This window comes from Amblyomma americanum, chromosome 1 (assembly GCF_052857255.1).
Source record: "Amblyomma americanum isolate KBUSLIRL-KWMA chromosome 1, ASM5285725v1, whole genome shotgun sequence".
Lineage (NCBI taxonomy): Eukaryota > Metazoa > Arthropoda > Arachnida > Ixodida > Ixodidae > Amblyomma > Amblyomma americanum.
This window is the reverse complement of record NC_135497.1, coordinates 111,190,326-111,213,625: the sequence shown is the minus strand read 5'-3', so window position 1 is coordinate 111,213,625 and position 23,300 is coordinate 111,190,326. Positions and strand designations below refer to the sequence as shown.

At 48.6% G+C, this 23,300-nt stretch overlaps 1 protein-coding gene across 1 annotated transcript in view; it reads right to left on the bottom strand.

Annotated features, from left to right (window-relative positions):
- Positions 1-22,683, bottom strand: part of LOC144113452 (forkhead box protein F1-like) — a 62,728-nt gene extending 40,045 nt beyond the window's left edge. Inside the window, exon 1 of the mRNA XM_077646539.1 lies at positions 21,304-22,683. Within this exon, the coding sequence (XP_077502665.1) occupies positions 21,304-22,453 (1,150 nt within the window). The 5' untranslated portion in view covers positions 22,454-22,683. The remainder of the gene's footprint in view (positions 1-21,303) is intronic.
- Between the last annotated feature and the right edge of the window lie 617 nt (positions 22,684-23,300).

The window sequence follows — 23,300 nt, the reverse complement described above, 5'->3', positions numbered from 1 at the left end:
CTGTCGCTGTTCCCTCTGCGCACCTCAAAACAACGTGCTCTATGGTCTCCGTTTTAGTTCTACAGGCATCGCACAATATATCCTCTTCCTCAAATTTGGACCTGTACGCACTCGTTCTCAAAACCCCTGTCCCAGCTTCTAAAAGCAATGAACTGGCCCGTGAGTTATCAAATAAACGCTATTTCTTTATTTCCTGTTCTCGTGCCTTCTATGTACACATACAGCGCTGATTTTCCCATTGCATTCTTTCCTTCCACACCTTTCTTTCTGTCTCCTTTACCTCCGTTTCCTCACTAATATTTTGCTGAGCCCCACCCCAGCAGTGCAACATCCTCAGTGTTGCTCGGCTAAGCGCGGATCCAGCTGCTCTCGTTAGGCTGCGCCATGCAGGCAAACCCCAAGCATCACCTTATATTTTCCGCCGCTCAAAGTCCGCCTCTGCTTTGCACCAAGTACGCGACCTATACTGACCGTTGCAAAAACAATCTCTCGCCCACAAATAAGCGGGCTGCTCGGGACGTGCATTTCGTATGCTTCGTTAGTAATGTCATTATAACGCTCAGCGCGCAAACGCACTGCTGACAGCTGTGGGCGCCTGTACGCGCACCATGAGCCTGTATGCTGCTGCTGCCCTGTTTACGGTGCGCGGCGCGCGTGCAGCGGTTTTCGGAGCTCAGGAAGTCCGCGGCGACGTGACGGCACCATCGTCCGCGCCGTGCGCTTCGTCATGCGCGAGAAAACAACACCAGTTTAGATGAACCGCGCGTCCACTTAGCGGAGTTGCAGCTGACTCGCTGCCTTGCAGGCGGTGCGAGCAACGGACAGCGCATTTCAGGTAACGGCATCAGCAAGTAACGTTCTCTGCATGCACGCCGTTACGTATGCAGGAGGCCCGAGGAGTCACACGCGGTGTGATTTAAGGCGGCAACACACAAGTGACGCGGAAGAGCGCGATGCGCTCACTCGCGTTGCGAGCTGGTCGTTGCCCGTGGAACACAAAGCGGGGATCTCGAGTGGCCAGCCTACGTGCGCCAAGTGTGAAGCGGGATATAGTTTGCGGGAAACCTCGACGCACTCAGAGATGGTCTGGGGGCGTCGACCGGGTTGCCTCCCGCCGTACAGCAGTGCGTCTGAAGTGCGCGCACAAGTGCGTCGTGGGCGCTTATACTTCAAGCCATGAGCGTGCTCGTATATGTGCTCTGCGCCTAACGTTTAGCTTACGCATATATGGCAAGCTCGTCACGGTTCTTCTAGCTCCCGCTTATACTACGTTTTGCGCTGCAGGCTAGGTAGCTAGCGCGGCGCCGAAGGCGAAATTTTCCTCGCGTTAGAGGAACCTGTTGATACACACCTTTTGTAAATCCACGGTTAGATTATTTAATACATATTTTAGTAAAGCACACCAGCGCTACACAGTGAGCTCTCAAGGATAATGATATTCGTACGTTCCTTAACGTGCTCTGAAATGTTAAAAGCACCTTTATTTATTTCCCTTTCGCCCCCCTTTCGCGGAGCAGCCAGTGCGATCCCGGCATTGGATACACGGGTTCGCTGTTTGAAGCAAGGCGCCCGAGCAGCCGAGCCAACGCATAAGCTGGCGTAGATAATGCAATGAAAATGAGGTCCCCAACTTACAGAGTCGGGTTAGTTGCCGAAACATGGCATATGTTACAACGTGTAGCGTCCGCATTAAAGCACATATATTCTGGCATGCCTGGTGCCTGTTTATGAACAGCCTTTGTCAAAAATATACTGTCCGAGGGGTTTGGGAGCTCTCTAGCGCCCTTAGGCGTCGAAAAGGTGAGAATAAGAGTTCCTCTCACCTTCAAGCAATTTTGACCGGCGACAATGCAAAACGAACCCTGCTGCAAAGAACTCAAGGAAACCCCTTGGGTCGTTTATTTTCGACAAAGGATACACTTGCTAATAACATGGCGTTATTATGCAATTTGAGAACAGGATAATAATAGATGAAATCGCTTACGTGCGTGCACACGTGGACAGAGAAGTAAATAGTGCGTGTGGAGCTGCACTAACTACGTTCATGTATGTTCCAGCAGGAGTTAAGATCTTCATGGACGACCGTGCCACCGACACTGTCATCCATGCGTTTACCCATGCGTTTGCCAAAAACTTCTCATTTCTCCCAGGCGACGTGTGAGGAAAGTTACACCACCGCAGGCGTAGTCCATGTATTGCCGTCCGCTATATAGACTTGATATTTCGTAGTGCGCCTTCGTTTCTCGAGGTCCACGTGTTTTTCGCGCTGTTTTGAACTTGGTTTATGTTCCCGTAATAAATGCGTCGGTAGAGAATCCAGTAAAGAGAAGAAATAGAGACTACTACAAAAAGGAGTTATGGGGAGCCTAACCACGGGGCACCGCTTCGATGTACCGTAATGCTCGGGCATATTTCCGAGAGCTGCAGCCTATGGCACCCAGAGAAATGGCCGAGGGCGCGTGCGCAGCTTCCGTCCGCTATCCCGTGGCGATGAGGGCGAGCAATAAATTATCTCCGCCCTGGACCTACCAACACCAAGAAACGGGGGGAAAAAAAATGAGGGCGAGATGGAAAAAAGAATGGCGCCCATATTTTCTCGGGGCCTTTCCTCGCCTGTAGAGAAAGCGCAACGGAGTCTCGGATTTCGTCTTCTTTCACGGCCTGCCAGTTTCTCTACAGGCGCGTTGAAATGCGAGGCACCAAGGACTCGGGCGCTGTAAGCGATCCGGGCTCCGAACAAGCACCTATGCCCAGAGAGAGCGGGGAAGGCGATTGCCCCGAGGCCTTGGCCCTTGAGCCATGCCTCGCATCTCGCGCAACGCGGCGCCGCTCTCTTCCTTTCTTTGGGTGGTTTCGCTTTGGGCGAGGGCGTCTCGGCTCGCACACGACTGAATCGGAGCGTTTTTTTCCCCCGGTATGCGCGCAATAGGTGGAAAGTTAAGACTCAGCGCAGTGAATGGCATGTCCCACGACGGCAGTCGCGAAATTTGTGGTCGGGCGCCGAGGCTCACAGCGCTGAATCATTGAGTTGTCTGCTGAAAAAGGTTTCAGTACTTTTAAACGCAGCATCCGGGTCTCCGTGCCTCAGCCATGGGCATTCCACGCTGTTATGAAGCGATAATTTGTAGTGTCCCAGAGCTGACCCCAAATCCTTAGGCCGAGAGAGTTTTCCTACGTTCTCACGCAGTGACGGGCTCGAAGTTCTGTGCTGCATGGTGCGCAGTGTCGTTTCGATGCGATTTCGGTCGTCCAGCGGGTTCGCGGAAGCGCCTGGACTACAACAGGCACCCTCCACGCTGTCTCGCGAAGACGCTCGAGACACGTACGCCCGTCCCTTGAGAGCAGTTGTCCCGTTCTCGCTATTGAGCACAACTCGCGTGAAAACTAAACCGAACAAGGTCCAGTGATGTATGTGCACTCCCCTCTTGGGTAGTTATAACTTGGAGGCGCAATATGTTGCTGCGGTGATTAGACACTGAAACGTTTACGTACCGTATTTACTCGCACAGTGAACGCCCCCCCCCCCCCCCCCCTACCTTGGCTCTTAAAAAGTGCATTCTTCCCCCCTCCTGTAATGGATGCACCCCTTTCTTTTCGCGCAGTCTGCTGATCATGGAAATGATTACTAGAACGTGTGTTTTTTTTTTGAACGTCTGAACAATTTGAACGTCTCTTTTGAACGTCGGAACAATTACGCAGTACTACATCAGTTGAATGTAAAGACTGCTACACCTCCGCGATTGGGACGAGCAGGTAACAACAATGTTCCGGGAGGAATCCGAGAACAAATAGAACCAATGCCTGGCCGCAACGGACTCTGCTATTGCTGCGACAGCATCACTTACAACGGGTTTCAGTTCCACGGGCGCTCTGGTTAGCAACTTGCTGTGCTTGGGCTCTGCGCTGAATGTTGTGAATTGTGCTAGATTGAAATCTCGTTCTGCTTTCTTTGGATAGAAATATGGGCCGCTACGCAGTTGTACGTGCGGGTTCAAGATAGGAGTCGTTGGCTGGGCTATCGGGCGCGGATACTGTGTTGAAGAGTGCGCTTTATTTTATTTAGCAGGTCAGTCGTATACAGGCTGAAGTATTTATTTCACCGGCCCATGTCTCGTTTTTGCTCTTTCCCATTTTTTTATGAATATCTTACCCAGCGTAATGAACGCATCACCTAAATTTTCGGATATTTTTGGCGAAAAAAATTTGTCGTTTGTGCGAGTAAATACGGTAGACAGGTTTGCAAAATCCCGCAAGGCCTCGCGTCTGCACACTCTGATCTCGAAGCTGCGTCTTGTTTACTTTTCACGTCGTATTACGTGCAGACTAACACGGTTTGAGCTGTCTTACTATATTATGGAGAACTTACTCGTGAACCTTCGCCAAAGACTTCTATTTCATCGCTTCTGATATATACTCAATTAAAAGTTTATTATAGACTCACCCAACCCTTAAGGACAAATACTGCGAACGACTTATTTTTCGAGAACTCAGTATTTCGCGAATTAGGCTAAGGCCGCAGTTTAGGCATGTTTCGCGAACACTGCGTTTCGCGAAGGAGGCGTGACAGTGCCCTTAGCCCTGCCCTTTACCCTGAGGTCTGCGAGGTTTCTGGCGCCGCAAAGGCTATGCATGACTCATTCTACACGGTGCCCCACTCTCGCAGCAGGAAATCGGCACAATAGGTAAAAATAAAACGCACTGATGGCTGTTGTTCCGTACATATGATATTCTTGCAAGTAATTCGAGCGCATGGTGAATTCTGCATCCTCCAGCCAGGACGTAAACATTCCCCTTATTTTTTTTTTCTCGTAAACTGACCTCGTTCACGTGGCTACGTGTGCCCCGGAGAAAACTACGACCGAGTCGGTGCCAAAATACGATAGCATGGCATGTCGTCCTGTCGCAACGACAGGTTTTTCTGTAGTATTGCGAAGTCGCCTGTTGCGGCGACAGAACATAACTGGCTCTGTCTCTACGACAAGGATTACAGAAAACTGTGTTGTTACTACGAGAATTTCTCTTCTTACTTCAAGGACACGTCCAAAAAGACTGCTCGAAAATAAGCTGCTATGACAAAATTTTCTGGTGTGTTTTTCGAGTAATAAAGAATCTTATTCGTAAGCGCCGTCAAAAGCTATATATGACGCTTTCTGTGCTCGTCGCTGGCTCCAGATGTTTCACGGAGAAGAGGAGAGCTCGACATAAAAACGCAAAGAAACAAGCTGAACGTACAGAAACTCGGGCTGCGGGTTAGGACGATTGCAGCCTAATAACTTCCCTTTCAGAATGGGAGTAGACATGGCTCTGCCCGTCCCGCGTGGTTGCAGGTCGAAATAACGTGTTGATTTCAGAAGTATTTGTTGCCGAATTATAAGCTCGATGTTTTAGGGAAATCATTTGTGGGCCGTAATTTTCGCGATCTTTGTGCCATTCGCGAAAAATTCAGAAATTTGGTCCTCGTGAAAATTAGGTCGTTTACAGTGGCATCGCGTTTTGAAGACTTTGTTGACTCACCCCAGCGTGTATTTAAATTGCTCCTGATTGTGTATCTTGTATTTGACTTATGTTGTTTAGTTTGCTTAGGTATTCACTTTGATAATCTCTGATGTGTATGATTTCAGATCTCTACAGTACTACAAAACAGTATCCTAGATCGAACGATATTTGACACGTATACACACCTTTGCTATATATTTATGCTTTCATGAAGTTTTATATTTGTGTCTCATTACTTTGCATGGTGTGCCCTGCCCTGTAGTGTACTGGGCCCTGTGCTTCGTGAAGCTGACAGATAATGGCAGCCTTTAGTCCAGGTGACCCACCGTAATATTTGCGGGAAATAAAGAAATGCGCTGAATTCTGGTGTGCTTCGCAAATCTGCATTTTGAGGAAAACGTTTGGAGTCACATGGTTAGCTAACGCTTTCGTGCCGTTGAAAGCGAGAAAAATGTCGTGGAGCAAAAACCACCTTCCCAAGATGCCGGGAGAGGCCCTCTCGAAAAAGTGAGCCCTGGCCTCCCTGCGCCCCTCCGAGATTCATCTGCGTCGTATGCGGCCGACGCCGGCTGCGCTCCGCGTCCCCGCCAGAGGGCGCAGCGGGATCCCCGAGTCCAGTGGGGCCGCGCGCTAAGCAAACAGCCGGTCGGCTGATGGGCAGGCTTCCAAGCGCTGCGCGCATCATTCCGCCGTCCGGCGTGCCCGTCCGTGCATGCGCTGCTGTGGCTATTGGCAGCCTCGCTTTCTTCGGATCGCTTCTTGGCTATGTTGGTGCCCCCTCCGTGCTGAACGCGCGCGAACTCCCGACTGCTGGCCGCCGCCACGTGCTGCTGCCGAAACCGCGCGCTCCCGCCCCCCCTCCGAGGACTCGGCTGCTCTTTTTTCTTTTCCCCCCTCCGAGCCATTGCAACGCCGTGGGCTGCCGGCGGGAGGAAGCCTCGGCCGCTTGTTTATGTTCTTTGGAGCGAGCAGCTTGGCCCGCGCCCGGTGCCGGGATAGGAGCTCTTTTACGACGCTCGTCAGAAAAAATTAGGGCCGCGCTAAAATTGAAACTGTAGCCGACGGACAGGCGGGACACGCCGTTCGTGGTGTTCGACATTCGGCATGGCACTCGTGAAAGGCGTCATCTAGCTGGGGTCGGCTCGCTCTAGCGCCGGAATAAATCACAAGCTCCCCAACCCAGCGCCCGATGCCGCCGCTGTCGCACGCGCAAGCACGCCGAGCACAGGCAGCCTTTATCTTCCGCCAGTGCAACAAATTTGGGCCGGACGAGCGTTTATCATTTTGGACAGTTATTCGCTGTTGATGTGTGCGTCGTTTTCTCAAAGCTAAGAATTCGACGCCTGGCAACGGCGAGATAGCATGTCAACCTCCCGTCAACTTGGCGTATTCACACTTTCGAATGTGGACGAGTGTGTGGTTAATCAGGAACTCTGAGATGATGAAATCACCACTCTTATTCTGCAAAATATAAGCTCAAGGGAGACTTCTCGCTCACTATTTGCCCCCTCACCTCCCTTTCAGAAACCCTTCATGTTTTTGCTCCTTTCTGGTTCTTCGCCTGCTCTAACGAGGCTGGCGTATCTGTTGGCTGCAGTTACTGAAATTTAGGGGCGACACGACTGCCGTGAAGCTGGCGCTAGAAATGTTATACTTTACTAAAATGAAATCAAAAACTCTTCGGATCAATATAATAAGTAATAGCGGTCTTAATCAGATTCCGTGATACACCCCGTTTGCACGTTTTCGTCGTGTCCAACGCTTCGCTTAAACCCCCAGGTTAAACACCTACATTATCCTTACCTTCGTCTATTTTCATTTTTCGGTTTGGTTCGGTTTATCGGGCTTTAACGTCCCAATGCGACTCAGGCTATGAGAGACGCCGTAGTGAAGGGCTCCGGAAATTTCGACCACCTGGGGTTCTTTAACGTGCATCGCACAGTACACGGGCCTCTAGAATTTCGCCTCCATCGAAATTCGACCGCAGCGCCCGGGATCTAGCCCGCGCCTTTCGGGCCAGCAGCCGAGCGCCATAACCACTCAGCCACCGCGGCGACTGTTATTTTCATTTTTCATATATCGCTGTTTTATATTTGCGGACGGGACTTCATCGAACACTTGTAAGGCCTTTTCTGTTGCGCGCGAGTTCTCGTCCTCTTTGGCAATTCACAGACAAGTTAATTTACGTCTAGCGCCTTGCGGTGTCCCGCTCGTCTATATATTTTATACACGCACGCGCGCGCACACTCAGACAGAAGCATTAAAGAATTATGTATCGACACATAATAACAAGCGATAAACACTATTCCTCCTCGCATGCACATACGCATGTGAACTTTTACCTGGCATGTTGCAAAATATTTAGGACATTTTTTTTTACGATCATCAGTCGACCTTGTTCCCCTTATGTTTGGGTGGAAACGGCATCCGGAAATATGAATGCACTCATCACTATTATTAAATGATATAGGTGTACAGTCTACGTAACCGAATATTTGCGGGTTGACTGCGGTAAGCCAATCCCATATTTCCTCGACAAGCACACCCTCAGCATTCTCATACTCATTCTTTGGTACAGAAATCTTGGGAGTACCACTGGAAAATGTTCGTGCGAATGATGACAGTGCGTCATTCTCGACGCATAGGGCCGGTAAGAATGTCGCTGAAGCCCTGCCCCCCCCCCCCCACCCCCCTCCCTCCTTTAAAAGAGAAATTTTTGTACAGAAAGACCATGCTGAACCAGATTTATCGACGACAAAAGTTTTTAAAAAAAGTTGGAAGGGCCACTCGAGCTCTGCCTTAAGGGTGCGACGCGATGCTGCCCTCTCTATCTGAAATGGGTTGTAAACAGAGATTTCGTTTGACAGGCTTTCCCCAAAATTATTTGCTGTCGCTCTTACGGAGCATGCCGTTGTCCTGAACGGTTCCATTTTGCAAGCACCACACAGCACTTATTACAGACGCTATACAGTCTGGCGAAAATGACTCCATCAGCGATGTTTTCAAAGTTTTGCGTTCGTTCTTACTGAACGGCCCACCTACATCTGTACACTCCACCGCAGCGGTGGACTAGTGGTCTGAACATCCGCTTCGCATGCGATAGGTGCGGGGTTCGATCCCCAGTGCCGTCGGGTACCCATAGGTGATACAATAGGTACAAGCGTTTCCCTGGCCTGGTGACCCGTTTATTTGCCGTGAAATGCTTAGATAAATGGGTCTTTCACCTCACCTTGAGTGGATCAAAAACTTCTTGTGCCATGGCGCTCTTTGGCCACAGATGCCCTTGCGCCATAAAAATAAGTCAGCATCATCATCCATCTGTACCCGTCCGTATATGCTATGGTCGGGTTCCTCGTTGAAGTTGTTGACAGTGCTGTATGTAACAGTTGTGGTTGCGCGGACAGCATACATCCACTTGTTTTGCACTGTCCCCGATACAGTTGAGAACAACAGTCCCTCTTCTTCGAAATGGAACATGTAGAGTCCGGCCGATGTCTGCAGGTCGACGTTCGGGAATTCATTGTCCTCATCACGCGTCGATTCATGCGGGTTGGAATACACCACACGTTTCCTCAAGTCTGCCATCATGTCCTGACGCCTCTGACTTTGCGGCGTGTTTCCTCCCCCGCCCGTAAAGTATTTCTCTCTCTCTCTACTAACTCTCGTATTTCTCGCCAATTTGTCACTGTCTTCCCCGTGCCCCTTTTCCCTGATTGGGGTATACCAAACCACCGAGCACCGCTCCGTTTAACCTTGCTTCCTTCCACCTTATTCTGCCCTCTTTCTGTTATTCCACAAAGGGTTGCGTTTGTAGTCTTGTGTAAATAACGGGTGTATAACCAAACTGTGCGTTATAGCACCCAGGCAAATCCAGGTTTGTAACATCCCATGACAACAACAGACCACTCGGCCTTGTCTATCACTGCGCGGCCTTTTAGCCAGTTAGTAAATATTTCCCCTATTTCTAGTTGCAGTTTAGACAAAGCTTTGGCGGTGGAAGCAACAAATTTGTGCCGTAAGAATTCGGCACTTGGTTGCTGCGACGTGTGGATGTAAAAATGTGGCGCAGAAAGACGTTCCAATAAAAGACACGCAGAAAAGCTTTTGTTTACACGGAACGAATGTCTAGTTTTCCGCGCGATTTACGTGTTTGTAGCACACGAGTAACATTCAGGACTAAAAGAAACAGGCGTGCGCTCAGTTGGGGTGCCGAAAAGGTCAGCGTCCTCCCCCTCCCCTTTTACCTCAAATGTCACTTGTGCATCTCTCCAAAATGGCAAACCGCGTGTGGCTAAAATCACCGCGACAGCCTCAAGATCTTTTATATGCTATGAATCATCGATAAAATTTCAGAGAGCCCTTAAGAATGCTTACGTTCTGTGAAGGCGAAAGCATTGGTGCGTCACAGTGAGCGTTGGACCACGGCGAAAGTTGCGCACTGAGAAATGAAACGAAGACGCGCCTCCGAACGCTGATTCCACAGACGCTGAATCCACAAAGGGCCGAGTGAAACACTCGGACACTCGGTTCGAATACCTGTCGCGAGCTAGCCTCCAACCTGACTAAGAGACGTATGCTACGTGCGACGAGAAATCGTATGACGTCACCCGCGACGGTGTACGAAGACGTTTTTAGCATACCGGAGACGTACTACCGGAGACGTATGGACCTCCTTCACCCCGCGACGTCACGAAGATGCGGTGGCGCTGATGTTAGCAGCGACTTTCGCATGGTAGGCAAAACAGGTTCCGCTTGCCCGTGCCTACCGCAGCTACCGGCGGCTGCTTCAAGCCTGTGCACTGCAGAAGCAACATGTATTGGCCAGCTGCGTCACTGCTGGATCCGCGTAGTAGCATAAAAAATATTAAATTAGCCTCGATAGGTTTCTCGCGCATAAATGCCGCATTCGGAAACTGGCTAACAGGCATTGGGCCACGGTAGTAAAGCGCGAAGTCTGGGAGTCGATGGGCACTGCAACTCAATGCACTTAATAACTTGCAAGTTACTGCGTTCATTCACCTGAACTTCAGGATAGTAGGCTGATAATTGCTCAAGGAAAAAAAAGACATATACAGCTGCACACGTACTTATCATCTTGAGCCGGAGTGCACGGGGCGCCGACAGGTTCACTCGCCCCCAAGTTATGCGTTTTTTTTGTTAATAGCACACCATGTTTTAATGGCGCGTTTTATGACATTCAATATTTACTTGAAACTGTTTCTTGATATGACGACGTAATTATTTCATTCAAGTAGAAAGAAGTCTGGTAAGTTGTGTCAATCTTGCACGGTCGCGTTGGTGCGCTTAGAATAGCGTACCTTAAGTGTGCTAAACGCCATATGCTTTTACATTGCATAATGCATGTGTCATGTTTCATGAGGTAGTACATGATCGCGAAGCTTGTTTGGAAAGAAGCAGCCGAAGGCGTGCTACTAACAGACACGTGGCGAGATTGAGAGGGGACGCGGCAATGAAAAGTGTTTTCGTTATTCATGCATGCGATATGTAACTAAACTTGGTGCAAATATGAAATTCCTACGCTAGTTTCAGTAATTCCTTTTATTTATAGCTATACCTGGTGCAGTTCTGGGTAATTATAATTAACACCGTCGTCAAGTCCCCCCAAGGTCTCAAATAATTTAGTAGATAGTGCGGTTTTTTTATGCCAGCATGTACATAAAGCCCTGTTCATTACGATGACGCGATTAGTTCTTTTTTTTATATGATCAGTACTTATGCATGCATAGTTACATGAAAACGTTTCTTACAAGAAATAACTAACACAGTACTGCACGTGTAGGGAAAAAATCGAGAGATTTATTACGCTCCTCAACGTCTCAGGAATAGTTTGCGACAAATGGAATCATTTGATTTTCATGCGAGTTACGAAGGTGAGTGATCCAGTCGCAGAAAATGTGAGAGGTCAAAAAACGAACCTTAAAGTTTATTCCCTCGTTTATGGCATCTTCGCTTTCGCTTTGGTCAAAGAAATGCGGCACTGAAATCAAAGAAATTACCTCACAATTTTTGACGACCACACTTCTAAAAAGCGTAATTTATAAATTTGTACTCAATATTTTGCTATAATTTTTCGTCACGAAAGTAGACTTCAGGGCTAGGAAAGAAAATAATTCTAGAAATAAAAACATTTCACCAAATCGACCAGCTTAATAAGAGGACAAGTCGGCCTGGCTGGTGTGTGGTCATGCGGCTAAAAACAGCGCTAAGCTGGACAGGAGATGAGGGACACGACGCTATCCCCACTTTTCGCACAGCGCGACACGTACGTATGTCAGCAGACGATGAGCGCATGTCTGCTCCGACGAAACAAGGCCAGCACTTCCCCTCACTATTGTCCCGAAGTAAAATCATTCCGGCTAGTGCAGAGTGTCAAAACTTGTTTTATTCAATGCCTAGCGCATAAACGGCAGGAACGCTTTCTACAAGTTTGCTACTAACCATATATACAATACAGTGGCAAACTATTTCTCTTTATAGGCCACACATGGCCAACGCGAGCTCGTGTACTTCAACAAATTACTAAGTTGGAAGCATCGACCATTGCTATGATTCGCAGAAACTGGAAACGCGCCCACAAGCCCGGATGCGCGCCTGACATGCGTCTGTAAAAGGTCAACTCACCGCTGTTTAATGCAACGGAAGAAACGCTATAGCACAATCATAAGCCTCTAAGTCAGTGCACTTAGTGCACTATGTCAGTGCACTTGGTTCAGCGCACTGATGTCGGTGCAACAGCGCAAAAGCCGAAGGACAAACAAGGGCGAGACAACAAGGCGCTCTCTGTCAACCATGTCAGGTCGCAACCAAGACGCCCAACTTTCCACCCTTCAAGAGTAAATCGCAGTGCACTGCTAGATGGCTAAAAGCGGTCATCCATTTCGTAACATTCCTCTCCGAGTCCGCAGGATGCACAGTCTGTCGGCCTGTTGTTTGCCTCTGCGCCCGGCATCCCGTTTGCAATAGGCGCGTCATTTGCAGTCTACGCCCGCGGTAAGTGGCAATGCCACTAGCCTTCCAGCTCTCGCCTCTTTCGCCAGTAGGAACGCGGCCAATTCCGGCGGCTTTGCTTGTTGACGTCTCTGTCTTTCGGCAGGCTTAATTCAGCGGAGTTCGTGTGCGTGGCCGCATTGCCAATGACGCATGTCAGTGACGCTGGCCAGTTAATGACGAATGGCCGCCTGCCACAGTCGCTGCCTCGCGTCCATCTTTCTCAGTCACAGAAAGTGGGTTCGGTGTGAGAGAGCTCTTCTTGCACGCACCGCGAGGTGGCAGGCTTTGGCGAAGCACTGTTGTTCACTTCACTGTGAATTTAAAGGGAATGCATTGCTTTTAGTGTGACTCGCTGAGAACAATTTTTCTGCTTGGAAGACAATAAAAATAAGTCTTTTTCCTTCGACAGAATGGCGCCATCGTGCCGTATGCAAGAATCAAGAGACACTTGAAGAAGAGACTTCGAAAGGAGTTTTTTTCATAGTGAACATGATTGTGACAGTTGACTGAGGCGTATTTCAAAGCCCGTGTGTCACTTTGGGACGCTGAGCTCCACATGCGATAGGATATACAATGCTTATAGTCAAATCCCTTCTTTTATTTTTCAAACTTCGCAAGGCACATTGTAATTGTTAAAACGTGGTTACTCATGGGGGCACTCGATGGCGCTACTAACTAGAGAAAATTGATCGCATCTGTCTGGACTGCTGGGAGACCAAGTTCCTTTGAGACATTCTTCTAAAATTACATGAAAAGATTTACCGTTAAATCTGTACGGGGTTAGGTTTCCACCGGCACACAAAGATGGTGATGTGCATGCTATGCTGACTGCGAGCCATAGTGTCTGACTCATGGCGGTAGATCATGCAGACGTTGACGCACGACCGGTGTGCAGGTATACATTTCTGAGAGTTCGTCACTAAGATTTTGAAACTGTGCAAGGAGCAGAATCCAGCGCTAGTGACGCCCCGAAGATGACAGCTACAAATGTACCTGAAATAACTCTAGCCTCTGTCTGCTATTTCAGTATCTTGATTCATTGTGTGCATAAGTGTCCGCCGTTACTGTATACGATGTACTAAAGGAGGCGACATAAGTAGGAGTTCCGTTATGGTAAGGCGTCGGCCTTGCAGTCGCGTGGATCTCAGCTTCCTTTCGAGTAAGGCGCCCTTCTGAATCGGCGGAGCTCTGCCTTGCGTGCATGAGATAGATTTTCCAGATTTTCCCTGCAGTCAAGCAGAGAACACATTCGTGTGAGTGTACAGAGAGTAGATAATTTTCCACACGATAGCTTCAGCGGGAGTGTGCTGCTCTTCTGTGGCCTTTCCTCATTCGATAAGCCGTCGAGGCGAAGTGTGGCGGGTAATTTGTCGGTTGGGGCAGAGTGTCCGGTCTCTGGAGGAAAGACGTTGGCTGGGGTCGAAAGTACGTCGTACTGAAGTGGCTTCGACACATTATTTTCGTCGTAATTGTTTTGCAGTTCCGCTTATTCAGATTATTCACTATGTCAAGGGGACCACATATGATTTTATATGTGCATTCATCAAGAAAGGGGAATCATGTAGAAAGGGGCCCATGAACTCATTTTTGCAGAGCGTTGTTTGAACGATCGAGAAGTTGCTGGTGAGGTAGGCAACATCGCGAGATCTTGGCATAAAACGATTACTGTAAAACAATGTGTCGTGTCAGTACCAACATAATGCCTCGTCTCCTGGATGGCGATTGCAAATACAGGCCTGTCGAAGTTAGCTGGAAGTGCTTATTGATGCGAAAGATGATGCACCTCCTGCGGAACGTGTTAGCAGATGGCATGGATTTATGGCGATGATATGAAAGAGTAGTGTCACTAAGGTTGGACAAGGTCTCCTATAGACTGATGAATCGGAGTGACGTTTTACTGCGCAATCCGTTAGAGGGACCTGCGGTGGCTTTGCGTCGTCTGAAGGCGTGCGCTTTCATGACGTCAGGCTCTCGCGGCACGTGGCTCGTGAGTTGAGTTGAGTTGAGTTGAGTTGAGTTGAGTGAGTGCGCTGCCACTCGGTCGCGTTCTATACTGTGGCAGAGAAGATAGGTCGCCCGAAGCAGCCCTTGAAAGAACTTCGCCCAACGTCGCCGCGAGCACAAGCTGCGACTACTTGAAAATCTAGAGTTCCATGCACGCCCGTGAAGCGGTCAAAGCGTCAACGGCAAAAGGATCCCGATGTGCGAGCTCATGATGCTGAGAATATGAGACAACGGCACCATGCAGGGCACGATGTTGCCGCTCGTGTCATTTGAGCGCCAGTTCAACGCCAGCCCGTTCGGATTCACTTGTTCGCTCTGCGACAGACTCTCGAAGATGCTGAGAATTTCAGTGGCAGCTGCCCGCTTAACGGCCTCGTTCATCATTAACTTCTAAAAAAAAAAAAACAGGCTTTAGCAACCGGCTACAGCGCTACAATTCGCAGCAAACTATTGAACTGTCTGCTAGTTTTTATTTGCAACGCAGATAGAAGGTTTCTGCGATGCTGAATTTGAAGAATTGTCATTTACTGTATTCCCAATCTTCCATCTTTAACACAAAGCTGAGTTAGTTCCTTCAAAGCAGCAATTCGTATTTTGCAGCTGTGTATAGGAGAATGCAATTAATGATGCCCCGAATCATAATCTAGGGCCCGAGACATGCCCCTCTAGTCATGGATCGTATTTACTCTGCTGTATACAGCTTCCCAGAATGCGTTTCGAGAGTTTTCGTAACATTTTCTGTGGGATCGGATATGTCGCTGAGCAGTATGAGGGCACTCCTTGTGCACTGCTGGTTGTCCTGAGTCAAAAACGATAGCGGCGCTTCAGACGTTTATAAGAAGAGGAGGACTGTCCCCTTCATTTTCGAAAGCCTCTGGAGTGCCAGGGCTGTAACGTTGTCACTATCACTGAGCACGGCTCGGCGAATGTTCCGGTCACATCCGAAGTGGCTTCGGATCTCCTTAAATAGCACTGGGCGTTGGATTTACAAGTTGCGTGTGATGCAGTTGAGGGTAGGAACCTCAACAGGTTTTCATTAACATGACGAGAAACAGGGCGCCAATTAGCCAAACCGCAGACTTATCAGGTTTTCATTAGTAGGGACGGCACCGCATTTTTGGCGACCTCATACGTCCAGATGATGGCTGCGTCTCGCAGCAATATATTTAGTTTTGACGTATCTTGTGAAGTTCTGTTGAACAGAAGTAGCGATGCCCCGAACCGTAATCTAGGGTCTGAGACGTGTCGATCTCGTCAATCTCTAACTCCACGTGTACCTGCTCTCCTCCTCGTAATCTTTCCTGGGTGGACACTTATAAAAGTGGCCTATAGACAGTCTATAGACTTCTTACAGACATCCCTTCCTAGAGATATTTATTTTGTCTTTTCATAGTCTGTAGACTGTCCATAGACAAAAGTCTACTAAAATTATGTGGCCATAAATCTATGGATTGCCTGTAGACTGTCTTGTATTGCCTATAGACTGTTGTTTAGGGTTGGTCTTTAGATAGTCTATAGACTTTATTGACAAAAGTCTATGGACAGTTCATAGAATGTCTAAAGAAACTTTTGTAAAGGGAGGCAGTCTCTCTCCGGAGGCAAAAAGGCTGCGGCCGAACGCATACACATCATGTCGCCTGAACCTCAGGGTGGTTGCCAGAGAACCCTGTGGTGTTGTCAGAGATGCTACGCTTCGGAGGATACAGCAGGTTTTAGCAAGAGCACTGCGGTGGATACTGCACGTGCTCGCCATTTACGTATTCCGGTTGTGTCGAAGAGCTAAGGCTCCTTGGAACAGGGCGCTGAGAGCGTCCACATTACGTCTCGAACGCGTTCGGTGAGCGACAAGTTCTAGAAGTCTGTTTTACGGTAGTTCCACGAAGCAGGTGTGCACGTCTTCATTCAACTCATTTAATATGTCCTGGAGCAAGATGAAGGAATTTAAATGAGAAAGGCCACTGTATGTACCACAAGGAAAACCAAAGCAAAGAAGAGCGAGGACTCAATGGGCTTTCTTTCACAAGGAGGCTCATTATCATGCATTTGCTGGTATAGATGTCATGGCGCAACATAGATTATGACCGATCGAGTTTTTTTTTTTTCGGCGGTGTTACGGTATGCACAGCACAAGTTCAAAGTACTGACTCTCACGAGAGCGGACAGCCAATGCATTCATTCTCAACCAGGTTGCATTTACTGCAGCGCAAAGGCATCTCCCTGCAATCTCTAATCAGCGCAGTTGTGCTCTAGTTGCGGCACTCAGTCCCCGCAAACTTCGTCATCTCACATCTCCGCATGACTGTCTGCCGCCCTCATGTCATATACTACGTGTTTCAGGGAATGCTTTAAGAAATTCTCAAAAATAAGTGTTTTGAGGTAAAAATATGGCTTTTCAGCAGAGTATTACCAGTGTTGGCGGACACCAGGAAACTGGTGAATTGTCTTAAGTAGTAAGCTGGTTAAGTAATTTTTAATTATTAATTTTGTAACATTTAGAGTTAGGCGCCTAGTTGCAATTAGAGATTTGTAGCCGGTTAATAGTCATATCAGTTTTTAGAACTTAGAAAACGCGATTATCCTCACCGCTGTGGCTCGACAAAATTTGGCTGCATCGTGCCAAAATCCATGCGATTTCGAAAAGCATGCAGGCAAAGCAACTTTTCCAGTGCACGTAACTAGTCAAAAGAGCCATATTTTGTCGAGCCACAGCGCCAAGGGTAATCGCGTTTTTTTTAAATTCTAAACACATGTGGCTGTTACTAATCACCGGCTATAAATCTATAAAAAGTAAATTATTAAAACTTAGTTAACCAGCTTGCTACTTAAAGGCGATTCACCGGTTTTCTGGTGTCCGTGAACACTGGTAACACTATGCTGGAAAAGCCATGTTTTTACCTAAAAAAAAAACTATTTTTGAGAATTACTTAACGTCTTCCCTGAAACACGTGGTATACGCTTTCCTCTGCTTCTAGACCGCTGTGTTACCCTCCAAGTTCATTTTCTCCTCTTGACATCAATATCATTAACTCGAGTTATCTAATGCACTGTGTTTCTCTTTCCGTTGACGTTGCTCCTCTCACAAGTTCAAAACATCTTTACTGACTGGAAATGAAGTGCCCCTGGTTGGTGCCCCATATAGCTAGCAGCGCTGTCCTCAGCTTGAGTTCAGGCCTTTCCGTTAGCGTCCCAGTTCAGCCCCGTTGGTGAGTGGTTATACACTTTCATTTTAATGGATATTTGTAGGTTGCTGCTCATATTCTGGGGGCCTGCCAAATGCTCTCCACTATTGCCTGTGTTTCTTTTTCGCGGTCTGGATGTGTGGTCAATCCTTGGCCCATACAGATGCACTTACTTCCACGTTTCAATATGTATGAACATATCTCGTAATAACTACAGCAAGCTACATATTCTCGTGATAAGCACAGACGTCATCGTAAACGCTGATTTTGTCCAGGCGTCATTCGGACCAACAGTAAAATTTCTTTACGTTCCGAAAACAGATTGGCCAGTGACGATCACTGTTTGCAGGCGTCGGAAATACTGAGACAAGCAAATTAAGCTCAGCGCAAGGCTACGATATTGTGTGAATACTCATGAAACCGCAAGACGATAGAAATTAAGAGCGATGCAGCTGGCGCTCTTAACATTATTGTCGATAATGTTTACTTTATCACAGCGTCGATGTAATAATTTCGGCACACAGTGTAGCTGCTGTTGTCTGTAGTTTTGTGATTAAGCAGTATTACTAATTTTAATAATAGAACTTTTACTTGGGCTAGTTAGTGTAAAATTTTCAACACTTGATAGCGCTGCAGTTACGAAGGACAAGGAGACACAACGGACGCGCACCGGTTTTGCCCCGCGTAACTGTAGAGCTATCAAGTGCACACAAATTCTTAATTTTCCTGCACAGATGAAAATTATCAATACATTAACAATCAATTATCACTGCAGCCTCTAAACACAACCAGCATTAGAGGAGAACTTTTGCTTTGTTTTTTTGTGTGTATACATTCCTGCGTTCAGGTATTGGTAATTACTTTTTTTAACACACTAGAATAATTCATTAAGCTATGGTGCAGAAACTTTTGAGAAATTATGAGGTAAAGATTTCTGTCAAGCGCGCTTCAACACAGACCTATTCAGGGAACTCTCCCCGTCGGTGAAGAGCCAATGAATGCATCAAATCATGAAACGTATAGATGTCCAAAAATATCTGCGATGATGTTCAAATTCCTCAAAAGGCATTGCTTCCACGAAGCTTGGTGGCCGTTTATGCTCTTTATTTATTATGCTTTGCAGGCGGTCTCCGTTAATGAGGAGAAGTGGAAGCTAAAAAAAAAAAAGATGAAAGCAGAGAAATACAGTGATGTGACTTTTCGTGCAACCATTAATTGGGAGGTGCAAATATGAGATGTAATCAACTTTAGTTAATATCGCTCTATCGAACAATGAGCGCTGGCCAAATGCCAGCGCAAAAAAAAAAGGAGAGAAAATAACTTTACAAATTGAGCTGTGGTGTGAAGCGAATAAATGTTCCCAGACTGGTTACATTTGACGGAAATGTGTTTTGGGCGTTGTACTTGCAAGGAAGAAAAAATAGTCGTCTATCAGTCGAAAGAAAAATTGTGAGGAATGGCTAACTCTCTCGGCTTCCGTCTGTGCGTCACCCACACGAAACGACACAATGTGCGACACACACCGTGGATGGTGCATTATAGTTCTTTGTCTTAGCGCTGTGGTAGAAATGAGTACGCTTTTGGCGTGTGTATATAAATATTTCCAATCATACCTCACCACAACGCCAGCTCACTGCGCTAAATCAATGCTTCAATTTCGCTTCGATGGATAGGTGAAGGGGCTCGGGGGTGTTGTCTTTCTTAACCGACATCAAATTTCCTCTTGGTTTATTCTTTTTTGTACTCTATACATTGTCGCGCGTCAGTCGCAACAGGTAGTGCAGCGTATATAGGTTAATGGATAACGTGAAAGATAGAGGCAAGATCGGGGGGAGGGGGGGGGGGGGAGAAAGACACAGGATGTTAATGGGAGGTCATTCGCTTTGAGTACTCACCCTCGACTGGGGCAACAAGAGAAAAGAGCGGAAAAAAAGATGAAAGAGAACAAAGCAAGAGCAGGACGTTCCCAAAAACAGTGCAAATAAAGAAAGCTGCAACACTTTTACGAACGGTCGCTCAAGCCGGCAAGCCTCAATATTTGAGAAGTGTCGCTAGCGGGCGCCGTTTGAAAACTGGTTGACGTAATTCTCATTTTCGCTGCGTGTTGGTATACAAGTCTGTCCAGTGCCGCGCGAAGCGCTTATTGTCTCTGCACAATGAGGCCCGTACAGTTGCTAAGGGGACGAAGTAGCGTGTCCAAGTTGTGAATGCACAACGATGCATTTGCATTTCGTTTCCGTGTGGTATAGTGCCTAAGAACAAGAGCCAAGGAGCGACCAAAAATGAGGGACTTAGCCAAGTTCATTGCAGCAGGAGGACTGCAGATAATGTCCCGATATTGCACTTTTAAGCGCGTATCTTTTGACTCCTTTTGCATGATATCCTCTTTTGAGCGCATATTTACTGCTTACCGCTCAGCTTCAATTACAAAAGCAAGACAAGAAAGTATCCACATAGTTTAACTTTATCTCGGTGGGAGTTTACAATACGCAAATGTGACAGTAGTATAACATTGCTTTGTGGCAGATGAAAGAATTAATCCAATTTCGTTTTTGTGCACAAAAAAAGAACAAACTTGAAATTAGTTTTAGTGTTTAGCGCTTTCCGCCCTTCGTTTCACGACTTTTCGCTCTGATATTACCAACGCTCATGTCCATATTTCGTCAAAGATAAGCAGATCATTTGGGTGGCTTCTGGACGTTGTATTGTGGTTTGTTTTGCGTTGTCGGCGTTCCAGGCTTACAGAGGATGAGGGGTATTATCGCACTCACTTATCCAGAGCTCAGTAGCCCTTAAAGTTCTACAAGAAGCGCATGTGTGGCCCAGTAACGAACCCTGTTGGCCTGTATATATTTGAACATGGTATATGTCTCTATTTGTATACAACGAAACGGCGTTACTATAAACATTTACATCTTTCGTGACAGGCAGAGGTTCAGTTCGTTCATGTATGGACGCAGTGGCGCTTGGTCAGACATGAAAACTTAGCACTCATTTTTTAGCGCCGTTTTCTTTCGGGCATGCGTTTCCTGACTCGACCAGACAGAGTCCTCTTAGGAGTTCGGTGTGGCCGGATCAGGATACTAAACTATGGTTTCACAGGCACGCGTAAGGGCGAAAATAGCGACGCCAGGGGTTCTGAACGCACTGTGTTACCATCATTTTCCGCTTCGGGTTCCGTTGCGTAGTTTTCGAACGTCGAAAATCATACTGTGTTATATTTAAATTTAGAAAACCCAATAAGTAATATCGCATCAGACCGTGTCTTCTGTGCCGAAAAACACTTAGAAGAGTCCAACGTGTTCTTGAGCGAAGCTGACACCGGCTTGTGCCCCGAACGCTCCAAACCACCCCAGGCGCTCCAAACATCCAGAGATTGAGAAAGATAGTCAGTCCCATTCTCCAGAACTTCGAAAGGCTTGGAGTGGCGTACAGGCCTTGCGGCAAAGCCCGACATCAGCTTCAGTCATGCGTACTTAGAGTTCTTTTTTTTTTCACAGAGCGAGCATACATTTGGAAGCAACCAGTGTGGTTGCAATGACTGCGGAATATTAGGAGTGCTGCCTAAGACTAACTCCGCTTAATTCGCGGTGTGCAACGAATTGCTACTCACCTGCTAATGCGATGTCCATGCTGTCTGCAGTGTTTCCTAGCAGCGACTGCCCGTGGAGGCTCGGCGATCCGGTGGAGTAAGACATGGAGCTGAGGTCCGGCGGCAGGCTTTGCATCTGGGACACCGGGCTGGGCACAGGGCTCGGCGGGGGCTGCTTAATGTACTGCGAGCTGTGAGTAACGCTCGGGTGCGGCGGGCAGCTGCTCCAAGCCGCCGACATGGTGTCCATGGTGATGCCCGGAGCTGCGGCGGAGTACATGGACGAGTTGAGGGGCAGGTCGCCAGAGCCTGCAGTGGACATGGGCGTCATCGGCTGGGGCAGAGAGCAGTTGGCCAAGTAGTGGTGCCCCACGGGGCCTAGCGAGTTTTGGCCCGTCGACGGGAAGCTGCAGTGAGACGTAGGTGCCAGTGCAGCTGTGGATGACGACATCATTGACTGCGGGTCGGGCGACATGTAGGCCTGGTGGTGGCTTGTTCCAACTTGAGCGTGGCCTGGTAGGACACCGGTGTGATGTTGCTGCTGGCTGAGCAGGTCGTACGGTGACGGGGAAAGAAGGCTCGTGCTTGATGGTGTTGGGTAGTAGGTCGTGTAAGCTTTCATGGTCTGACATTTTCTCCGAAACCCTCGGGGTCTCCGGCGAAAAGAGCCCTCCTCAAACATTGGCTCGCTGCTGGGGTCAATAGTCCAATAGTGTCCCTTGCCTGGACGGCCGAGTCCCTTGGGCAGCTTGATGAAGCACTCATTCAACGACAGATTGTGCCTGACTGAGTTTTTCCATCCTTGGTAGGTTCCTCTAAAGAAGGGAAACCGCTGTTGAAGAAAGTTGTATATCTCGTTCAGCGTCAGCCTCTTTGTAGGGGAACTTTGTATCGCCATCACTATGAGGGCGATGTAGGAATACGGAGGCTTCTCCTGTCGCCGCACGCCTGCCCCAGACTTCTTTGTAGTAGACACAACCTTGTCCTCAGAATCTGGCTCACTGGAGGCATTGAGACTGGCGTTGTTGCTGGACGAGCAGTTATTTGTGGTGCTCACTGCTGGCATGCTGATCGACAGTTCGTCCAAACGGGTGTGCTCGCACAGCTGGTTGGCGTCGTGGGTGGTGTCCATGGCGTTGGCCATTGGCATTTCTATCTTGACCATCTTCATTGTGTGCCTGCCAAGAGGCGCCCGCTCGCGCCGCTGCTCTGACCAACTGCCGCTCACAGGGTCGAAGGTCCGCGCTTAAGGTACCGCGCGGCCATGGTAGCTTCCGCTACGGTCAATCAGGGCACCGCTGGCGACGAGGGCTCACTATCCGAAACCGCGGAGTCGTGACGATGTGGAGCCGTCGCGCGCGCACTCCTCGCGCGTCGCACGCAGCCGGGGAAGAAGAGCCCAGAGGCGAGGCAGCTGACGGCTGTGGGGGCACTTGTCTGGCTCCAGCACGCGGCGAGAAGGGGAGGCTGCCCGAGGGAACGGGCAAGCAAAACAAGAGCAAAGGGGGGCGGGCCTTGCCCACATTGGTTGCGGGGCTAATCGTAAATCAGGACGGGCCGAACGTCTCCCTCGAGTGGGCGGACGCCTCGGGGGAGGGCGTTGAGCGGGGCGGCAGCGGTCGCGTGCCCCGTGCGCGGCGGGCGCGCACCCAGACGGTTTCCGCCGCTGACGCGGTCCCCCTGGTTACCGCGCGGCGGCTACACTTCGCGTTAAAGTCACTGACACCTCCAATTACTGCCCCGCTGCCGCTGCTCGAGGGCCAGCACTGGCCAGCCCTTGCGAAAATGCTGCTGGCGCACAGCTCACTTCTGCGTCGGTCCGGAAGAAGCTGTTTATTTTGCGTCCAGAATCATCGCGATCTGGCGCTCAAAGAGGAGAAGGAAAATGCACCAGAGAGACGCATTCGCGAGATTTTGCCGCTAAAGACGCACAGGAAGCGAAATAGCGTAGTTACGCCTTTTGCTTGTTACTAGAGGGCCTGCGTTTGAGTCAGATACGCGGCTTGTCTTTATCAATT